General features: G+C 39.0%; 2 protein-coding genes across 2 annotated transcripts; both read right to left on the bottom strand.

Annotated features, from left to right (window-relative positions):
• Positions 1-250: 250 nt before the first annotated feature.
• LOC137278727 (T-box brain protein 1-like) lies at positions 251-4740 on the bottom strand. Its single transcript, XM_067811241.1, has 4 exons — positions 4590-4740; positions 1011-1126; positions 479-625; positions 251-337 (listed from the first exon to the last, which is right to left on the bottom strand). Exons 1-4 carry the CDS (start codon positions 4738-4740, stop codon positions 251-253), a joined length of 501 nt encoding a protein of 166 aa, XP_067667342.1.
• A 2089-nt stretch (positions 4741-6829) lies between these two features.
• On the bottom strand, positions 6830-7501 carry LOC137278726 (T-box brain protein 1-like). Its single transcript, XM_067811240.1, has one exon. It carries the CDS (start codon positions 7499-7501, stop codon positions 6830-6832), a length of 672 nt encoding a protein of 223 aa, XP_067667341.1.
• Between the last annotated feature and the right edge of the window lie 8485 nt (positions 7502-15986).

Raw genomic sequence — 15986 nt, 5'->3', positions numbered from 1 at the left:
AGTATTGTCTTTGGCGGCGTATGAATCTCTTGAAGGGGGTGATGGCGTCCTTTCGGTGGATCGGAACATGGCCGAGCTGAAATTAAAGCAAATATTAGTAGAATGACGGACCAAAATCAAGTTTAGTATTTGGAGGAACACAATGGATCTGGTTGTTTGTTGTTGGACGCCGCACTCAGCAATATTCCTGTAACATGACGACGATCTGTGAACACTCCTCTCTGGATCAGTTGGGGTTAAACTCAAAATTTCAGAATGTATCCACGGAAACGTACCTGTCATAATTATCCCGGAATCCTTTTGCAAACGGATTGTGGTCAATCTTGAGTTGAGTGATCTGATAAAACAAAAAAAACACCGATCAGTACAATCTGTAAAGCACATTAAGTTACATTATGGTCCCTCACTGCAGTTAGGACTTTTGGTTTTACAGTCGGATTTTCAACCAATATTTGACCTACAGATGAGATAAACTTACGTCTGTGTTCTGATAGGCAGTAACGGAGATGAACTGCGTTTCCGGGAAGCTGTGTGTCAGTAACGTTTTCTGCTCTCCAGGTGCGCATGCGCCTACTTCGATGACATGAAGACGAGGTTGATACTTGTGCATGGAATTTAACACAATCTGTAAACAAGAATCGCTTTAGTCAAATATCACGAGAATATAACAGACACTCATATTGAAATAATGATTCATGTATCTGAAACGCTTATTTTGATTAACATGTGAGACGGTGGAGGCTGTTTCATAATGGAAGCGAAGTCCCGGGGTCCGTGTCCCCAGGTGAGGACAGTAACTGTACATCCAGTGTTTGTTTATTTCTAAGAGCGGCGCAAAACATCATTCGTATACAACGTGTATACGCAACTAACCGTGTATACTAAGCATGTTCCCGTGCATTGCTTCATCATAAAACACTCAAAATATGTTTCAGTGAATTCATTCAAACCGCATCACTGATCCAATAGGTCAATAGCGAAATCAGAAAGTAGTATATGACATTACTTACGTGTGACTGGTCCGTATTTTTGTTATTGGTCAGTTTAAGTTTCCCGAACACAATGTCCTGTTTCATCCAATGAGAGCCTCTGTTAGGGGAGTCGGGGTGGAGGTACACGCGGCCAGCTGAAAGGGAGATAATTCATCATTACACAATTGAAACTTGGATAATTGTTTTAAAACAATAAAAGGACTTCTTTGCGCATATGCGTGGGTGACAAATGCCCCTGACATGATAGGACATGCTCACCCTGGCCATCCGAAGTAATCAATGATCTATACCTATAATTGTAACTGTCACGTTGCCTTTAGCACAGTTAAGTCTGTTTGACTAGTTACAGGCTAACGCTGGCGTTTTATTTTCTAAATGTCTGTTATTTTTTCACAAAGAGAGAAAGATCTGTTTCTATTTAACTTAAACGTCATTAGTCTACGTTGATTCAAAATGCACATCAAATATAATTATTTATACTCAACTGAGGCCTGATAGCTATTATTGGAGTGGGCGGGAAATCGGGGGTGGGGTGGGGGTAGGGGAGGTAGGGGAGTTGTGAGGGAGAGAGTACGGAGATGAGCAAATGTATGACATACAGTAATTGGGGATAAAATATGACTCATTTCCTTGCAAAAGGGTTTATTATGAGGAGGTGTACAAGTGAAACATGATTGTTGTAGGATAAAGTTTGAAGTCGGCAAAATCAATATTATTAATAATAATCATAATACCCCTTATCCATAATTTATAGTCACTCCCTGATTACTGAATAACCTAAGCGAACACCTGTTCTGTTGTTGATAACACTTTCAACAAGGAAGGTGTACCCAGTAATGAAATAAGCGGGTTACCTAGCAACAAGAAAACTGGTTGCTTCTCAACAGCATATATAATAATTTGTATAATACATGTCTTCATTTCCGTCCTTATATCTGACCATTGTGATCGTCATAACTTCTAAAATAGCAGGACCCATCTAAATGTCAAGAAGAGTGAATATATTATAAGCTGTATGCTTCTCTCGAGGGTAATCCGACTACATAGTTTCTTATTACCCTTAACATAAATTTGTCGAATTCCGGTTGTTTAATCGCCAAATTGTACGAATGACCTTGACCTTAGAAGGAAGGTGGGTGCCAAAAAGGCTGATCGCTTCCAAACGCTTGGGATGGCGTGTACAGTTATGCGTATAAACAGAGTACGTAAATCGTTGCCATAATTTCTATTTGCATCAATGAATATATCCCCCAATAATTCACTTTAACAAAACATTCGATGGGTTTTTTTATCATAAACAAATGAAACTATCCCAAATAATCTCCCTTTATGACCTTTCGGGAAAACTTATGGCTAGATGTTGTTGTTTAAAGATGAGCTAAATTAAAAGATCTTAAAGGTAATAAATTCGTCACACTCTGTAAATACAGAAGTGTCTTACAGTCCCGCATACCCTTTCCAAACACCGTGTGACTAATAATATGTTTTGACTATTAACCATGGTAACGGGTAATATTTTTTTCCATTTCCATTCCAGTTGTCACAGAAACTTAAGGTGTTTACATGAAGGTAAGCTATTGGATAATGGCTTGTTTCGTCACACAGTTGTCAAATTGTCATTCACGTCATTACCAAAAAAGGAAACATACAGTTTTATGGCAGACAACATACTGGTTATTGCATAGCTTTTAGTTTGATAACCATATAAGCATCTACACTGAAACGCCTCTCTACGTGATAAACAAGAAGTTGTTATCCATATAGCTGTGTTTCATTTTTGACTTACCAACTTCTAGAAAGCCCATCAAACAAGTCATTACCACATGAACACTACGACAGTGACAAAAACAGCTCCGTCTAGCGTTCTCACATCCCGCCGGATACCATAATCAGTGCGCTAATAACAAATCATTAATTGCAGCCCTTTCCTTATTAATTTCAAATATAGCTCTGCTCTCACAACCTCGCACAAATCAACTCCACGGCACCGTCAGATGCAAAGCGGCCTTCATGTTAAGAGGCTATATTACCTCACTCTCCTAATTAGCACATTACCATGGTCTAATCATTATATGACAATTGTTACGATACGCTGACGGCAAGGTTATGCAAATCCGAATCTTACAATATCTCTGTTTGAAGGAGTGGATCTCTTATACCTTTTGAAGCAACTCCATCTTAATTAAGCTACCAGTGTAACAGTAATTGGAACGGATCTATAATATCAAGTATTAATTCAAACGACTAAACTTAAGGTTACAAATATTCAGCTATGTTACCTTGATCAAACGCCATACATGTATTTTCGTTTTATGCTAGCTAAGTACATAAGGACAATATATATTTTAGATTATATATATGTACATAGTATAACCCAGGCAGCAGGTGCGCCCGGAGGGTTAATGTCATATGTTCAAAAGGGTTAATAGAAGTGATAATTGGCGGTAAGTGACCTACAGATTGAACCGGAGTATAGTTAAGGAAATATTGCTGTGCGAGTGACTAATCCCCTCCAGTGAACAATGGGTACTTGGGGGAAGCATGACGAACGTCAGATAACCTGCATTATTCCAGCTCTAATTAACGATCATTTCTAGGAAGACCAATGCCCAGTGCCTATTATCTTTTGTTCAATGTGTAAACAACATGGCCGGCATATTGTCGTCTGCCAAAACATTCACTGCGGGGTTTCTCCTCCGTGGTCGTCAGATGTTTTGGCAGACGATGTGTCGTTTCAGAAATGGTCGAAAGGTACGACAAACATTAGAACTTAAACTTTTGTTACATGTCGAGAGGTGGACCAAATTACCAAAAGGAAGCTTCTCAGCGGTAACCACCTCTCGGGGGACCCCTTCCTGAGACTCGTGGCAAACTGCGAACACAACCAAGACCACGAAACTAGCTACTTAATAAAGAAAATTCCATTTACCCCAAGCTAATGATACTGTAAGGAATTTCCTATTCTTGAATTCTTCAAAGAATACAGATTTCCTTGTTGAAAATTCGCCTTGAATTCAACATGAAAAAAATTCTACATGTTACTCTATCCCCCGGGGCGAAACTACCTAATTATACATACACATTAATATTACTAACATATTACTTATTAGATTGTAATAATTAAATTGTCATCATTTGGTAGAAACATTTAAGACGAACTGACACAGACTGCAGGAAAATGCTTTTAAAAGCAACGATTATTTACGTTTGTTTTTGTGAGGTTTTGGGTACTGAGCCCTTGGTTCAATTGCTTTTCACTCACTCTTAATAATATCGCGCTCAGTTTTACGTTGATAGCAAACGACCTGATCATCAAATGGCACAATACCACTTATATATTTGATGTTACTCGAAGTTCATCTTATTATTCTATTTACTTTGTAACCAAATAATTACAGTGGTTGACATAAACAGAATGTTCTTACCAGAAGAACGTTTTCCCCCGATGGATCTGTAGTGTTATCGGCAAAATGCAAATGACGTTCTTTCAACATAAAAGCATAAAAAGGATAAAATATGTTTAATTGACTTATATTTTTTTAATTTTATATTGTACGCCAATAATAGAAACAAGCAATAATATTTAAAGGAACTTACTTGTTGATAGTTGTTCCGCTTGTCCGCAAGCCACCCAGCGACCATTCTGAAATTTCCAGTGATTGGGATCGCCGAGGATCATGTCGACGAAGACGTTGTACTGCTTAGATGGGTCAAGACCGGCCAGACTGTATTGAAGGGTTGGGAACATTCGCCTACGGGACAATAACAGTTCACAGGTACACAAAAGTGTCTAGCAGTGAGATTCGGACAGTGTACAAATTATTTCGAAACAGGTGACCGTTCATTAACTACAGTTGAACAGAATATTTTAAACATAAAATATACAATTTCTCGTTAAATAAATTTTGGATAATATTTTGGATGGATGTCAGAAATGGACTGAAATGAATACACAAAACGGTCATCTAATACCTACAACAAAAAACTGGTTGTTTTATTGTTTCAACTATATTGAAGCTTAAATATTTTACGGGTATTTCTAAGAGATTTCTTGAAAAGCGACAATTTCAAACAAATACAGATTGATAGTTTGATTAGAAATGCAACAATCCAACAATTAATTGAGATCAAGGCCGCGCGCTCACACCTTCCTAAAATCCTTGAAAATACAACGCCTTGAGAAAACTGTACCGCCAATTCCGGTAGCTCCAGCTCCCGAGGAAACCAATTAAACGTTCTTTTATCTTAATTACGATAGGTGAAATGTTTATTTAAGGCACACGACAAAGGAAGTTTCGGGTAGATACATTAATTGTCAGTCAACAGACAGATTGGCATCGTCTTGCACCTCTCCCAAATCGTGTACAAACATTTCAAGCCCTATTAGCCGCAACAGATTATAGAAATAACATTCCATGAGCGCACAGCGTCGCTCGTGGGCAAATATTAGTGATGAAAGAAATATACCTTTATTAATAGCAACAGATTTTTGATGATTTGCTACTCGTAAACGCATTTAAATAGAAAGCATAAAGTATTTTAATTTTGTGCAATAGTATCAATGAATGACAGCCCGAGGTTACTGCAACAGACAAATCTTGAAATAGACATGGACAATTTTAGACAACTGTTAAAAAGCTCACAAGTACGAAAAAATACAAAGTGGATTTTCCGCATAATAAATAGCATTATTTCGTAAGCTAAAGATATGTACTTTAAAGTTTTAAAATCTATATTTCAATGAAGCGACACGACGAGGACATGTATCAGAAGTCTTCACAAACGGTGCTGGGCGATTAACGTCTTTGTTTTGACAAGAATTATTCAACAATTCTAAAAACAACTACTTTCATGTTCTGTCGGTGAATCATAAGAAATCTTTTAATCGGTTGTTTTCACAAAAAAACAACATCTTCTGGTAATGTTTTTTGCTGATACACTTGTATCGCGTGGTAAAGCTATATAAAAAAGATATATCTCAAATGTCTGAGTGGTCAATAAATTGTCTTTAAATAGATTTCATCTGCCAACGAAAAGGATTTATCGCATATAGTTATAATAATGTATTTTAAGCGTAAGTACATTCGGAAAGCAGTTTTCTAAATAGAATATTTCTAGGTAAGAAAGAAAGCGTGGAATTTATAACACAAAATATATTGTGCGGCTACGATTCGATCTATATGATTTTTTCCTACTTTCATGCGAATTAATCATTAAGTATGTTTTCCGAAAATGGGTAAATTGCTCGCTGTACATTAAGCCGTAAAATATGCGGTTTCTTTTCCCATAAAACAATGTTACATTGAACATTTTCTTTCTAAAGTAACATGCTTATGAATTATAATAGATGTAGTTTCATCACGCATCAATTCACACAGTAGTATGCATGTCCAATGTATATTGTGTTTATATATATAAACGCTGCTTAAGTGAGTTGTCATCGAAACGTGAAAAAATTAAAAGTTACCGTTTCATCGGCATTATTTAGAAAGAAAACATTCACTGATTCAGTATAAAACTGTCACATTTATGAAAAAGGAAAAAAAGGTACTTAAGAGAGTCGAATCCAAAGGTACCTAGATGCATTAAAATCAGAATGTACTGAAGTCAGTTAAAAATTCAACACAGTGAAGAGAGTTGAAATTAAGACGTACTTAAGAGGGTTAAAAGTAGCGCCTCACTGGCAGTATTTCAGTCATGCAGCGACGGTGGAAATTGGGAGCTTCAATGCGTAGAAGATTCTAGTTCATAGGACACACCTCTGCACAGGGCGTTGAAACATTATTATATATTTTCTGCTTGACATTAATCGGGTTTGGGAATCGATATGGGTGCATTTACCTTCCTTGCTTTGTGATGATCATTTCCGTGGTGTGAGCGTTGAACTTGAGCCACATCTCTCGGTTGCACAGGTACACGCACGGCTTGCCAGATTGTGCGCCGGGGGTCGAGGCTATCAGACTGGGAGACTCAGGGGTAAGGGGCTCTTGGGGCGGAGACTCCACCCTTGAATAAAGTCCCCCACTTTCCACGGTGGACGAGTAGGGCTGGTGGTATGGTGTCATGTATGGGTAACGTCCTGGAATACTTTCAGAAGGATGATAGGGAACCATGGAATCTCGAGACGACTCGTGGTCGTAGTGGGCCTTAGGGTGGTCATAGTGGGGTGGGGGAACGTCATACTGGGGTGGGGCCGCTGGGGAGTGGTCGTAGTGAGCCGGCTGAAGGGACGTGTAGTTGGTGGTGGAGCTTGTGGGTGAGTAGCTGTCTGTGTCCTGACTCTCTGAGTTGTCATCCCGACTGGCGGAGTCCGGACTCTGGTGCCCGTAGGTACCCTGTTGTCCCTGGACGTGTCCTTGGCTACAGTAGAAGGACTTGAGTCCCTCTAGAGCCGTCAATGTGCCACCGCTGACGACGTCGTAATACGGCTTTTCTCTCCTTGTTTCAGCACACGGTGCAAAGTCTGACGAATTTGTCACCTCGCAAGATACTGGTTCTGTGCGAAGCATGGCTGTCACTTTGGCTAGTGGAATAAACAATACTTGTTGAAGTGCGGATAGGTTGAAACACGCGTTCGCTCCTCTTCAAATCTTTCTCACCTTGTTCTGAGTGATGTGATCAACAGTGACGATCAGTTCAAGTGGCTTTTCATCAGAACGGCATGAGACTTTAAACCCCCTTGCTTCAATGTACTGACAAATTAGGCATGTAAGCTCAGTTTATGAACAATGCCAAGAGAGATCACTGTAAAAGCGACCAGCCTCGGAGACCAATTGACGCGATCTGATTGGTCGACTGCTTGATGACGACATACAAGCGCTTGGATGTCAGGTGACTGACAGCTGAACACAACCATTCATCGATGACAGCTGATAGCTTGAATTGATCTTGAACAAAATGATTTTTGTTCAGTTGTCATGTCGGAGACAGTTTTACAACAAAAATATGTACTATCAATTTTAAAAAATCGTAACTTTTAGAAATCGAGAAACAAGTGTAACTGACAGCAATAATGAATGGTTCAGGTCAGAAAAGGTGCAGTAGACATGATAACATGGTACAAAACAAAGTAAGGAAACTGCATCAGACGGGATCTTGGTCACTGATATGTCAGTCTGGAAATCTCCCTTGCCACAAACGTTTTCGAAAACTCAAGCGGAAATGTCAAGACGGCTAAGTTCATAGAACACACGTATAGTTACTGAGTTTGGTTTTACGAAGCGTTTAGCAATATTCCAGCAATATCTGGGGACACAAGACATGGGCTTCACACACTGTACCATTACGGCATGATGATTGACAAATTATAAAAGTCATCGTCGTCGTCGTCATCGTCATCATCATCATCATCATCATCATCATCATCGTCATCATCATCATCATCATCAGGTGGGTTTCAGTTTGGAAACCCATCTCCATTATGATTGTAATGTAAAACTGTCAGCTGGCTATAGCTGTGTATCAGTGACAGGTGATTGTTTGATCTTATAAACAGTCCTCCAGTGGGATGAAACTGACAAGGAAGACTGAGCGAGACATCTGGAATATTATTCTGAGACAAAGTCAACAAGAACATCATCGCTGCACAGGTTTCAGATTTAATGAGCAGTCTCTTCCCTGTCCCAACCTGAAAATTACACACACACACACACACACACACACACACACACACACACACACACACACACACACACACACACACACACACACACACACACACACACACACACACACACACACACAAACACAAACACAAACACAAACACACAAACACACAAACACACACACATATATATATTAGTTATATTTAGATTCTTGAGTGTTTCATTATACTATGTCATCGTACACCTGACGGAAATAGCAAACGTAAGCGAGCACATACATGAACGTGTTAACAGGTATATGTTTCAATCACATTTATTTCTAACATATTGTTCAGAACTGGATCGGCAAACAAGCAAAACGATTATATTAATGCCCCATCCCCACCCACCCATCCCTTTCCCCCCTCCACCCAGACTCAACAATATTTATACGACTTACATTTCATAACAATGTTACAAAAGTACAAGATATCATTAATATCAATAAACATACACTATACATGAATATAAATATCCATACAGACAAAAAACCTTTTAGTTCTACAAAGGGCCAGATGAAAACTTAAGACAATTTTAAATCTCCCTGAAATGGTAATAATGGTATGTACAGATTTGATAATGTCTAGGTAATTCTAAGTTACCATATAGAGCGTCATTTATGTTTTATCCATGTTTGAAATAAACTAAATTGTTTCTCATGGCATCATAATTTGAACATACAAAAAGGTAATGTAGGATGTCTTAGATAAATCTACTTACTTTATGGGCATTTTTAGTGGCTGCATTCTAATCAGAGTCTACAGTGGATTAAACTGACAGAACCTGTTTCCAATATTGATATCAAAAGCGAGTGAAGTATTACAAGGTGAAATTTTGTTTTTGAATACACTTGGTGACTGTATGAGACTGAGATCTTCGGGTGAAGAATTCCAAAGTTCAATGATAAGAAAGATTTAGCATATGAAGTCGTTCTTCTTGTGATTTTTGCAGATTTGAAGAGTTTCATGAATTATATCGATTTGCAACAAGGACAGATTCTGGCACGATATTGTTTAAGTAATCTGGGGTTATGTTATGTATTATTTTATGGAATAGAGTCAATTTCCGAATGCTTCTTCTTTTTACTAAAGGTTTCTGAATATAATTTATCATGACTTGTTCCCCTTGTTGACCTATATATTATTGTTAGTGTATCAAGCTGCAATGTTTCAAGCATTGATGCTTGGCTAACTGTACACCTATCCCATATACAACTACATTAATGAAATAATCGCAAAATAAAGGATTTATACATAACAAATAATGTTGTTCTTGATAATCGATATTTGTAACTCCTTAAACAATTTATCATTGGTGAAACTTTATCGAATAGAGAATTTATTTGTGCAGTGCAATTTGCGTCTTTTTAAAACCAGAGGCCTAAATGTTTGTGCTCAGAAACTTCATTTATATAAGAATATTTTACATAAATGATCTCGGACTAGTCTCTGTGGAACGCCTTTTACTAAACAGCACGGTTTTTGTTTTAGATGGATTGAATTTGACCTGCCACCGTACTGCCCATTGAGAAATCATTTCTAAATCTTTATTAAAGCACTTATCGTCTTCGGTAGGATCTATTCTGACATAAAGTTAAGTGTCTTCAGCAAAGAATCTTATATGACAATCTATTATTTTCAACAAGATCATTTATATAGATCTAGACAAGAATTAATAACGTCCCAAGCACAGATCCTTGGGGGACACCCTCTAAAACAGATCTATTCTCGGATTTTTAACCGTTTATAATAATGTCATGAACTCTTTCTGAACAAGCAAATCAGGCCTGAAGTTCACATGCATTCTAAATAGAACAAAAACATGTTTGAGATGAAAATGTTAGAGTGTTTGAGTTATGAGATAATGTGTTGGCCAATGTCCGGGTGTTATTGAGTATTTGAAGCACGTGAATGCATTTGGAACCGACCGCGTCAATACATGATCGACATCGTAAACAAAAATATAAACCGAAGGGTTTTGCTGTCCGCACTCGTTTACATCGAGTACGGGTACAGCAGTGAAGTGTCATAAGCTGGCCGTTTCAGCAGGTTCCCATGGTAGCATCAGCATTCTGGACCTGCTCATTTGTGACGTCATTCTGACTTTACGTCATAATATGATTTGAATGACATCGACACTGCTGATGACACAACAAAACAACTGTTTGCTCCCTTTCTACGTGTCAGTACGCAGCGAATAGTCTTTCCGGGAATCAAGTACCATTTGATCATATTTTTCAACCAATCAGATTACAGAACGCAGTGACTTTTGGTTTACAATTTAGTTTTACGCCGGATTCAGCAATATTCCAGCTGTCTCGCGGGTGAAATTGTTAGAATGCAAATGGTTTTATGCATAAACATTATTGCTCACAACACAAATATAAACTGCTGTTCTTTTATTACTAGTACTGCTACTGACGCATCAGACGCATGTCTTCAAACATACCGGCTACAGGTGCCATTTGACCCGTGAAGGTCCCGGGGTAGAATAGGCCTTCAGCAACCCATATTCCCCATAAAAGGCGACTATGCTTGTCGTAAGAGGCGACTAACGGGATCGAGTGGTCAGGCTCGCTGACTTGGTTGACACATGTCATCGGTTCCCAATTGCGCAGATCGATGCTCATGTTGTTGATCACTGGATTTTCTGGTCCAGACTCGATTATTTACAGACCGCCGCCATATAGCTGTAATATTGCTGAGTGCGGCGTAAAACTAAACTCACTCACTCACTACAGGTGCCATTTTGTTTTCATGTTTTCCAGAGCGACAAATTGAGCATGGTATTGGACGATAAATCGAATCTCACTCCCGTGTCTTTTGATATTAAAATTATCTAATATCAAAAGACAGCCAGTTGTGACTCTGTTTATAACAGACGCTCGGTTGTGACTATTTATAACACACATCCGGTCGTGACTCTATCTACTTTACGTCACAATATGATGTGAATGATAGCTGATGACACAACAAAACAATTGTTTGCGATGTTTCAACATGCCGATACGCAGTGAATACCCTTGCAGTTTCCGGGAATCTAATACAATTTGATCATGTTTTCAACCAATCAGATTACAGAACACAGTGACTTTTGGTTTACAATTCTAAAAGACAGTCGGTTGTGACCATTTATCATGAGTCCAACCAAAATACACTAACACTACTCATCGTGAGCGTGTGTGTGTGTGTGTGTGTGTGTGTGTGTGTGTGTGTGTCTGTCTGTCTGTCTGTCTGTCTGTCTGTATGTATGTATGTATGTATGTATGTATGTATGTATGTATGTATGTATGTGTATGTGTGTATGTACATGTACGTGCACACATACGAGTTATATGTATATTGAATTCATCTCATAGATAGATAGATAGATAGATAGATAGATAGAAAAAATAGATTGATAGAAAAAAATAGACAGATTGATAGATAGATAGATAGAAAAAATAGATTGACAGAAAAAAATAGACAGATTGATAGATAGATAGAATTGACGACGAGATATCATTAAATACCACCATAAGTGCACAAAACATAAATAAGACACATGGAACCTCTGCAACCCAAAAGGGTCAGAAATCTGACGTTTGTTCATTGATCGACCACGGAAAAAGTTGTTTCAAAATCTATTACGTAATATTGTGTTATTTTTACGCTTCACACCGGGGATGACAAACGACTGGTGGAACAGCGCCTGTCCAGCTTGGGTCTTCTCACACAGCTGATCTGAATTACACCTTAATGTGTACTGACTTCTATCTTGTAAAATTGCAACAGTATTTGGAGAAATAAATCCAAAATATTTACAAATGCGTCTACGGTATACAATGTGTTTCTAGTTTTATATAATTTTTTAATCATATTTTGATTGACAAATAATGGAAAATCAAGTGATGTACGCTACACCTACCACAGCGAGAATCATCTGTATTTTGAGGGACATGAAGTAAGGAAGTTGACATCCGTATTTTGTATGTATATCATTTCTAAATGCTGTTCAATTGTAATACTTTACAAAGACAACATTGTGTGACTACTCCCCGACAAGACACCCGAAACATGTACACCTTGTCACGTGCGGTTGCTGAAAGAAGTACTTACTCGGGATCTGTAGGAAATTACATATCCGTAAGGGATAACTTCTTAAAATGGACACCCCCTACCCCGACCCACCAGTGAGTAGAACTGAAATCAACGTGTTTGACCATTATGTTTATGATGAACCCCACCAGACACTGATATAGTGAATTTTGAAACAAATCAACCGCCTGGAAGTACCAGACACAGCGTTTAAGAGACAACGCATTCTTTGCTCCTGTTATGTTTAGGCGTGTATTTAAACATTGCCCGGAAGTACTGTGACGTTGTTAAGAGTTAAAGTATTCTTTGCTCCTGTTATTTTCAGGCATGTATTTAAACAATGCCTTGGAGCTCTGTGACGTTGTTCACGTAAAAATAGTCAATGAACAGTTTCTGGGGTCAGTGAACTGCTATGCCACAGCAACTGGTGCATGATAAGTGATGCGTGTGACTCTGTAGACGCTTCACAGTCAATGTTATTTGGCACACAAATGTTAGTAAGTCTCAGTGAACTTTCGATTCCTGTGATAAGCCTTTCCATCACTTGTTGGCACCATGTAAGACCTAGGCACACTTGTCCATGACTGCACTTGGGCTGGTATCCATGAGCTTTGCCACTGCAACATAACACTGTCCTCCGGTGTAAGGGGAGGTAACTCCTTGCACCCCCAGCCGCTCATCGTGGAACGTTTGTTATTCTTGTTTCATCTTGAGACTCTCTTTCGCGTTGACCACAAATCAGGTTGCAGCAGTGGAGGTGCTGTGGGTAACGTCGGTGTCAAACGGCGCCCCAAAAACATTTGTGCTGGTGGTAGCCCCGCTATATCCACAGGTGTGTTTCTTTGAGCCAACCATACTTTAATATGGTTCTTTTGCTTTCTGTATCATGCCCTTCACCGTTTGTACAGTGCGTTCCGCCTGTCCATTACTTTGTAGATATAACGGGCTGCTTGTAACAGTAGTCCCGAGCAAATATAGCAAAAATGCATACCGAGGACCATTGTCTCTCATCACAATGTCTGGGATGGCATATTTCTTTTCTCAAGGTCTTTTTTCACAGTTATTCGATACGTCTTAAACAGCATGCCGATCATACTGGCTATTTCATATAATTTCACTTGGGGATTCTTGCCATCCATTCTTTGCTTGCTGAATTTCTCCTCGGCAACTGGTAAGTATGAACACGGGGTGACACTGTTCACTTCCATGTCAGGCACAAGCTCTTTTTGGACTCAGGCATTAATTTGATACCTTTGATTGTTCATCATGAGATGCTGCAATCTCGCAGATCCTTGAGCCAATGGCTTTCTGATTATGGCTTGGAGGGGTTTGTAATCTGATTCAATCTTAACCAATCTGCCATAGACATTGTGATGAAACTTGTGACAGCAAAAAACTATGGCCAAAGTATCCTTTTCTATTTGGGCACACTTCTGTTGTGTTGGTGTTAGCGACTGCGATGCATACGCCGTGGGACACTCATCTTGCAGAATCACGGCGTTCAACACTTCTGAACTTGCGTCCACATTCAAGGTAAGTGGTTTCTTGTCATCAAAGTATGTCAATACCGGTGCTTCGGTAACAATTGTCTTCATTGTGAAGCTTTGTTATCGTTGGGTTTCCTAGTGCCATTCTATTTGTTTCTCTAATGGTTTTCTGAGTGGTGTTCTTGCTCAAATATTGAGCAAAGCCGAGGAAAGTCTGAAGGTCTGCTTTGTGGTCGGTTCGTCTGCTCAAGCGGTTGTGGGTTGTGCTCTCAGATTTCAAACCCCATGGTTAATAATTACTCATGTGAAATATATTTCATTCAACATTTTAAGCGCAACTCGTGGTATATCAGATCGCATCCTATCGAGGTACCCACTTCACAGCTGGGTGGACTGAGATACATAGTCACAGTACTTTATCAAAGTGTAATGCATGCTGCTGTACTCGCAACTAACTGTTTGTGCTTATTGATGCGGCCACCATCTGGTCATATACCGACGGATTCGTGTTCTTTTAAGTGCACATGGTTGTGTACTACACACTAGGGGTTGTGACAGCACGGAAAGAGTTTGGACACAAAGCTGACACCAAGGCTTTTGCACCCGGTCACAGGTGGGTTCGATCCCGACACCTAGGCCTCGCTGTATCACTAACCTGGCGCTTTTTCCAGCTCGCCCACTGCTACACTTTCTAGGACTTTTCTTCCTCTCAAGTGGACACATTTCCCATTAACATTTTAACTATGTCCGTTTGGCTCAAAACTGGACCGGTGACTTACAATCTATCTCGAAACCTAATAGACAGGAAAGGTGCAGTAGACATGAGACTAAGGTACAAAACAAAATAAGGAAACTGCATCAGACGGGATCTTGGTCCCTGATGTGTCAGTTTGGAAATCTCCCCTGCCACAAAAGTTTTTGAAAACTTAAGTGGAAATGCCAAGACGGCTCAACTTGATAGAACACACGTAGGCGTGTCATTTTTTAGAAAAGAAATTCTTTCTCCAGTCACGGTAAGTAGGCATTTGGGGATAGAATGAAATTCATTTGCAATAAGATTGTAATGGCAAAATCGATGGATAGCTGACCAAAGCTGTTAATCAATGACAGGTGATGGTTTGATATTGTGAACAGTCCCACACTGAAGTGAAAATGACAAGAGCGAATGTACTTAACATCTGGAATAATATTTTGAGACATATAAAGTCAATACAAATACCATTGTTTCAACAGTACTCTTGTACCTCGGAAATAGCAAACGAAATCGCACACATACATGAACTTGTTAACAAGCATCTAGCATAACGTTCACATGTATACTAAACATATGTACATATACATACAAAAAACATGTTTGAGATGAAAATGTTAGAGTGAATGGGTTTAGTTTGCCACCGCATACAGCAATATTCCAACTGCATAGCTGCTGAAAATGTTAGAAAGCAAGTGGTTTTATGCCATAGACATTGTTACTCATAACACAAATAGTCACTGCTGTCCTAGTATTACTAGTACTACTAGTACTACTACTACTACTACTACTACTAGTACATCCTAGGAGATATCGTTTTAGTCAGTTTTGAGATGATGGTTGAATGGTCAACATTTTCGGCCTACTTTCTCTCCAAAGATGCAGAGAGTTATTTGTGATGATTTGTTTAAACGACTTGAAGGTTTACTTAAAATGGCACCCAAAATGGTGAAACTTATGTATATAAACGGCGATCCTGCTTTTAGTGTGCTTGTTTCTATCACGTGATGACGTCACTCGCTCTCTGTTCACCACTC

The sequence above is a fragment of the Haliotis asinina genome, chromosome 3 (genome assembly GCF_037392515.1).
Source record: "Haliotis asinina isolate JCU_RB_2024 chromosome 3, JCU_Hal_asi_v2, whole genome shotgun sequence".
NCBI classification, from domain to species: Eukaryota; Metazoa; Mollusca; class Gastropoda; order Lepetellida; family Haliotidae; genus Haliotis; species Haliotis asinina.
This window is presented reverse-complemented; position numbering and strand designations above follow the sequence as displayed.

What these genes read in the sequence shown, in the direction of transcription:
- LOC137278726 (XM_067811240.1), bottom strand. Translation starts at nt 7,501, where the DNA reads ATGCTTCGCACAGAACCAGTATCTTGCGAGGTGACAAATTCGTCAGAC.
- LOC137278727 (XM_067811241.1), bottom strand. Translation starts at nt 4,740, where the DNA reads ATGTTCCCAACCCTTCAATACAGTCTGGCCGGTCTTGACCCATCTAAG. An exon ending in AGCGGAACAACTATCAACAA is followed by an intron (nt 1,127 to 4,589) that starts GTAAGTTCCTTT and finishes TCTCCCTTTCAG; the next exon opens with CTGGCCGCGTGTACCTCCAC. An exon ending in CTGCCTATCAGAACACAGAC is followed by an intron (nt 338 to 478) that starts GTAAGTTTATCT and finishes TTGTTTTATCAG; the next exon opens with ATCACTCAACTCAAGATTGA.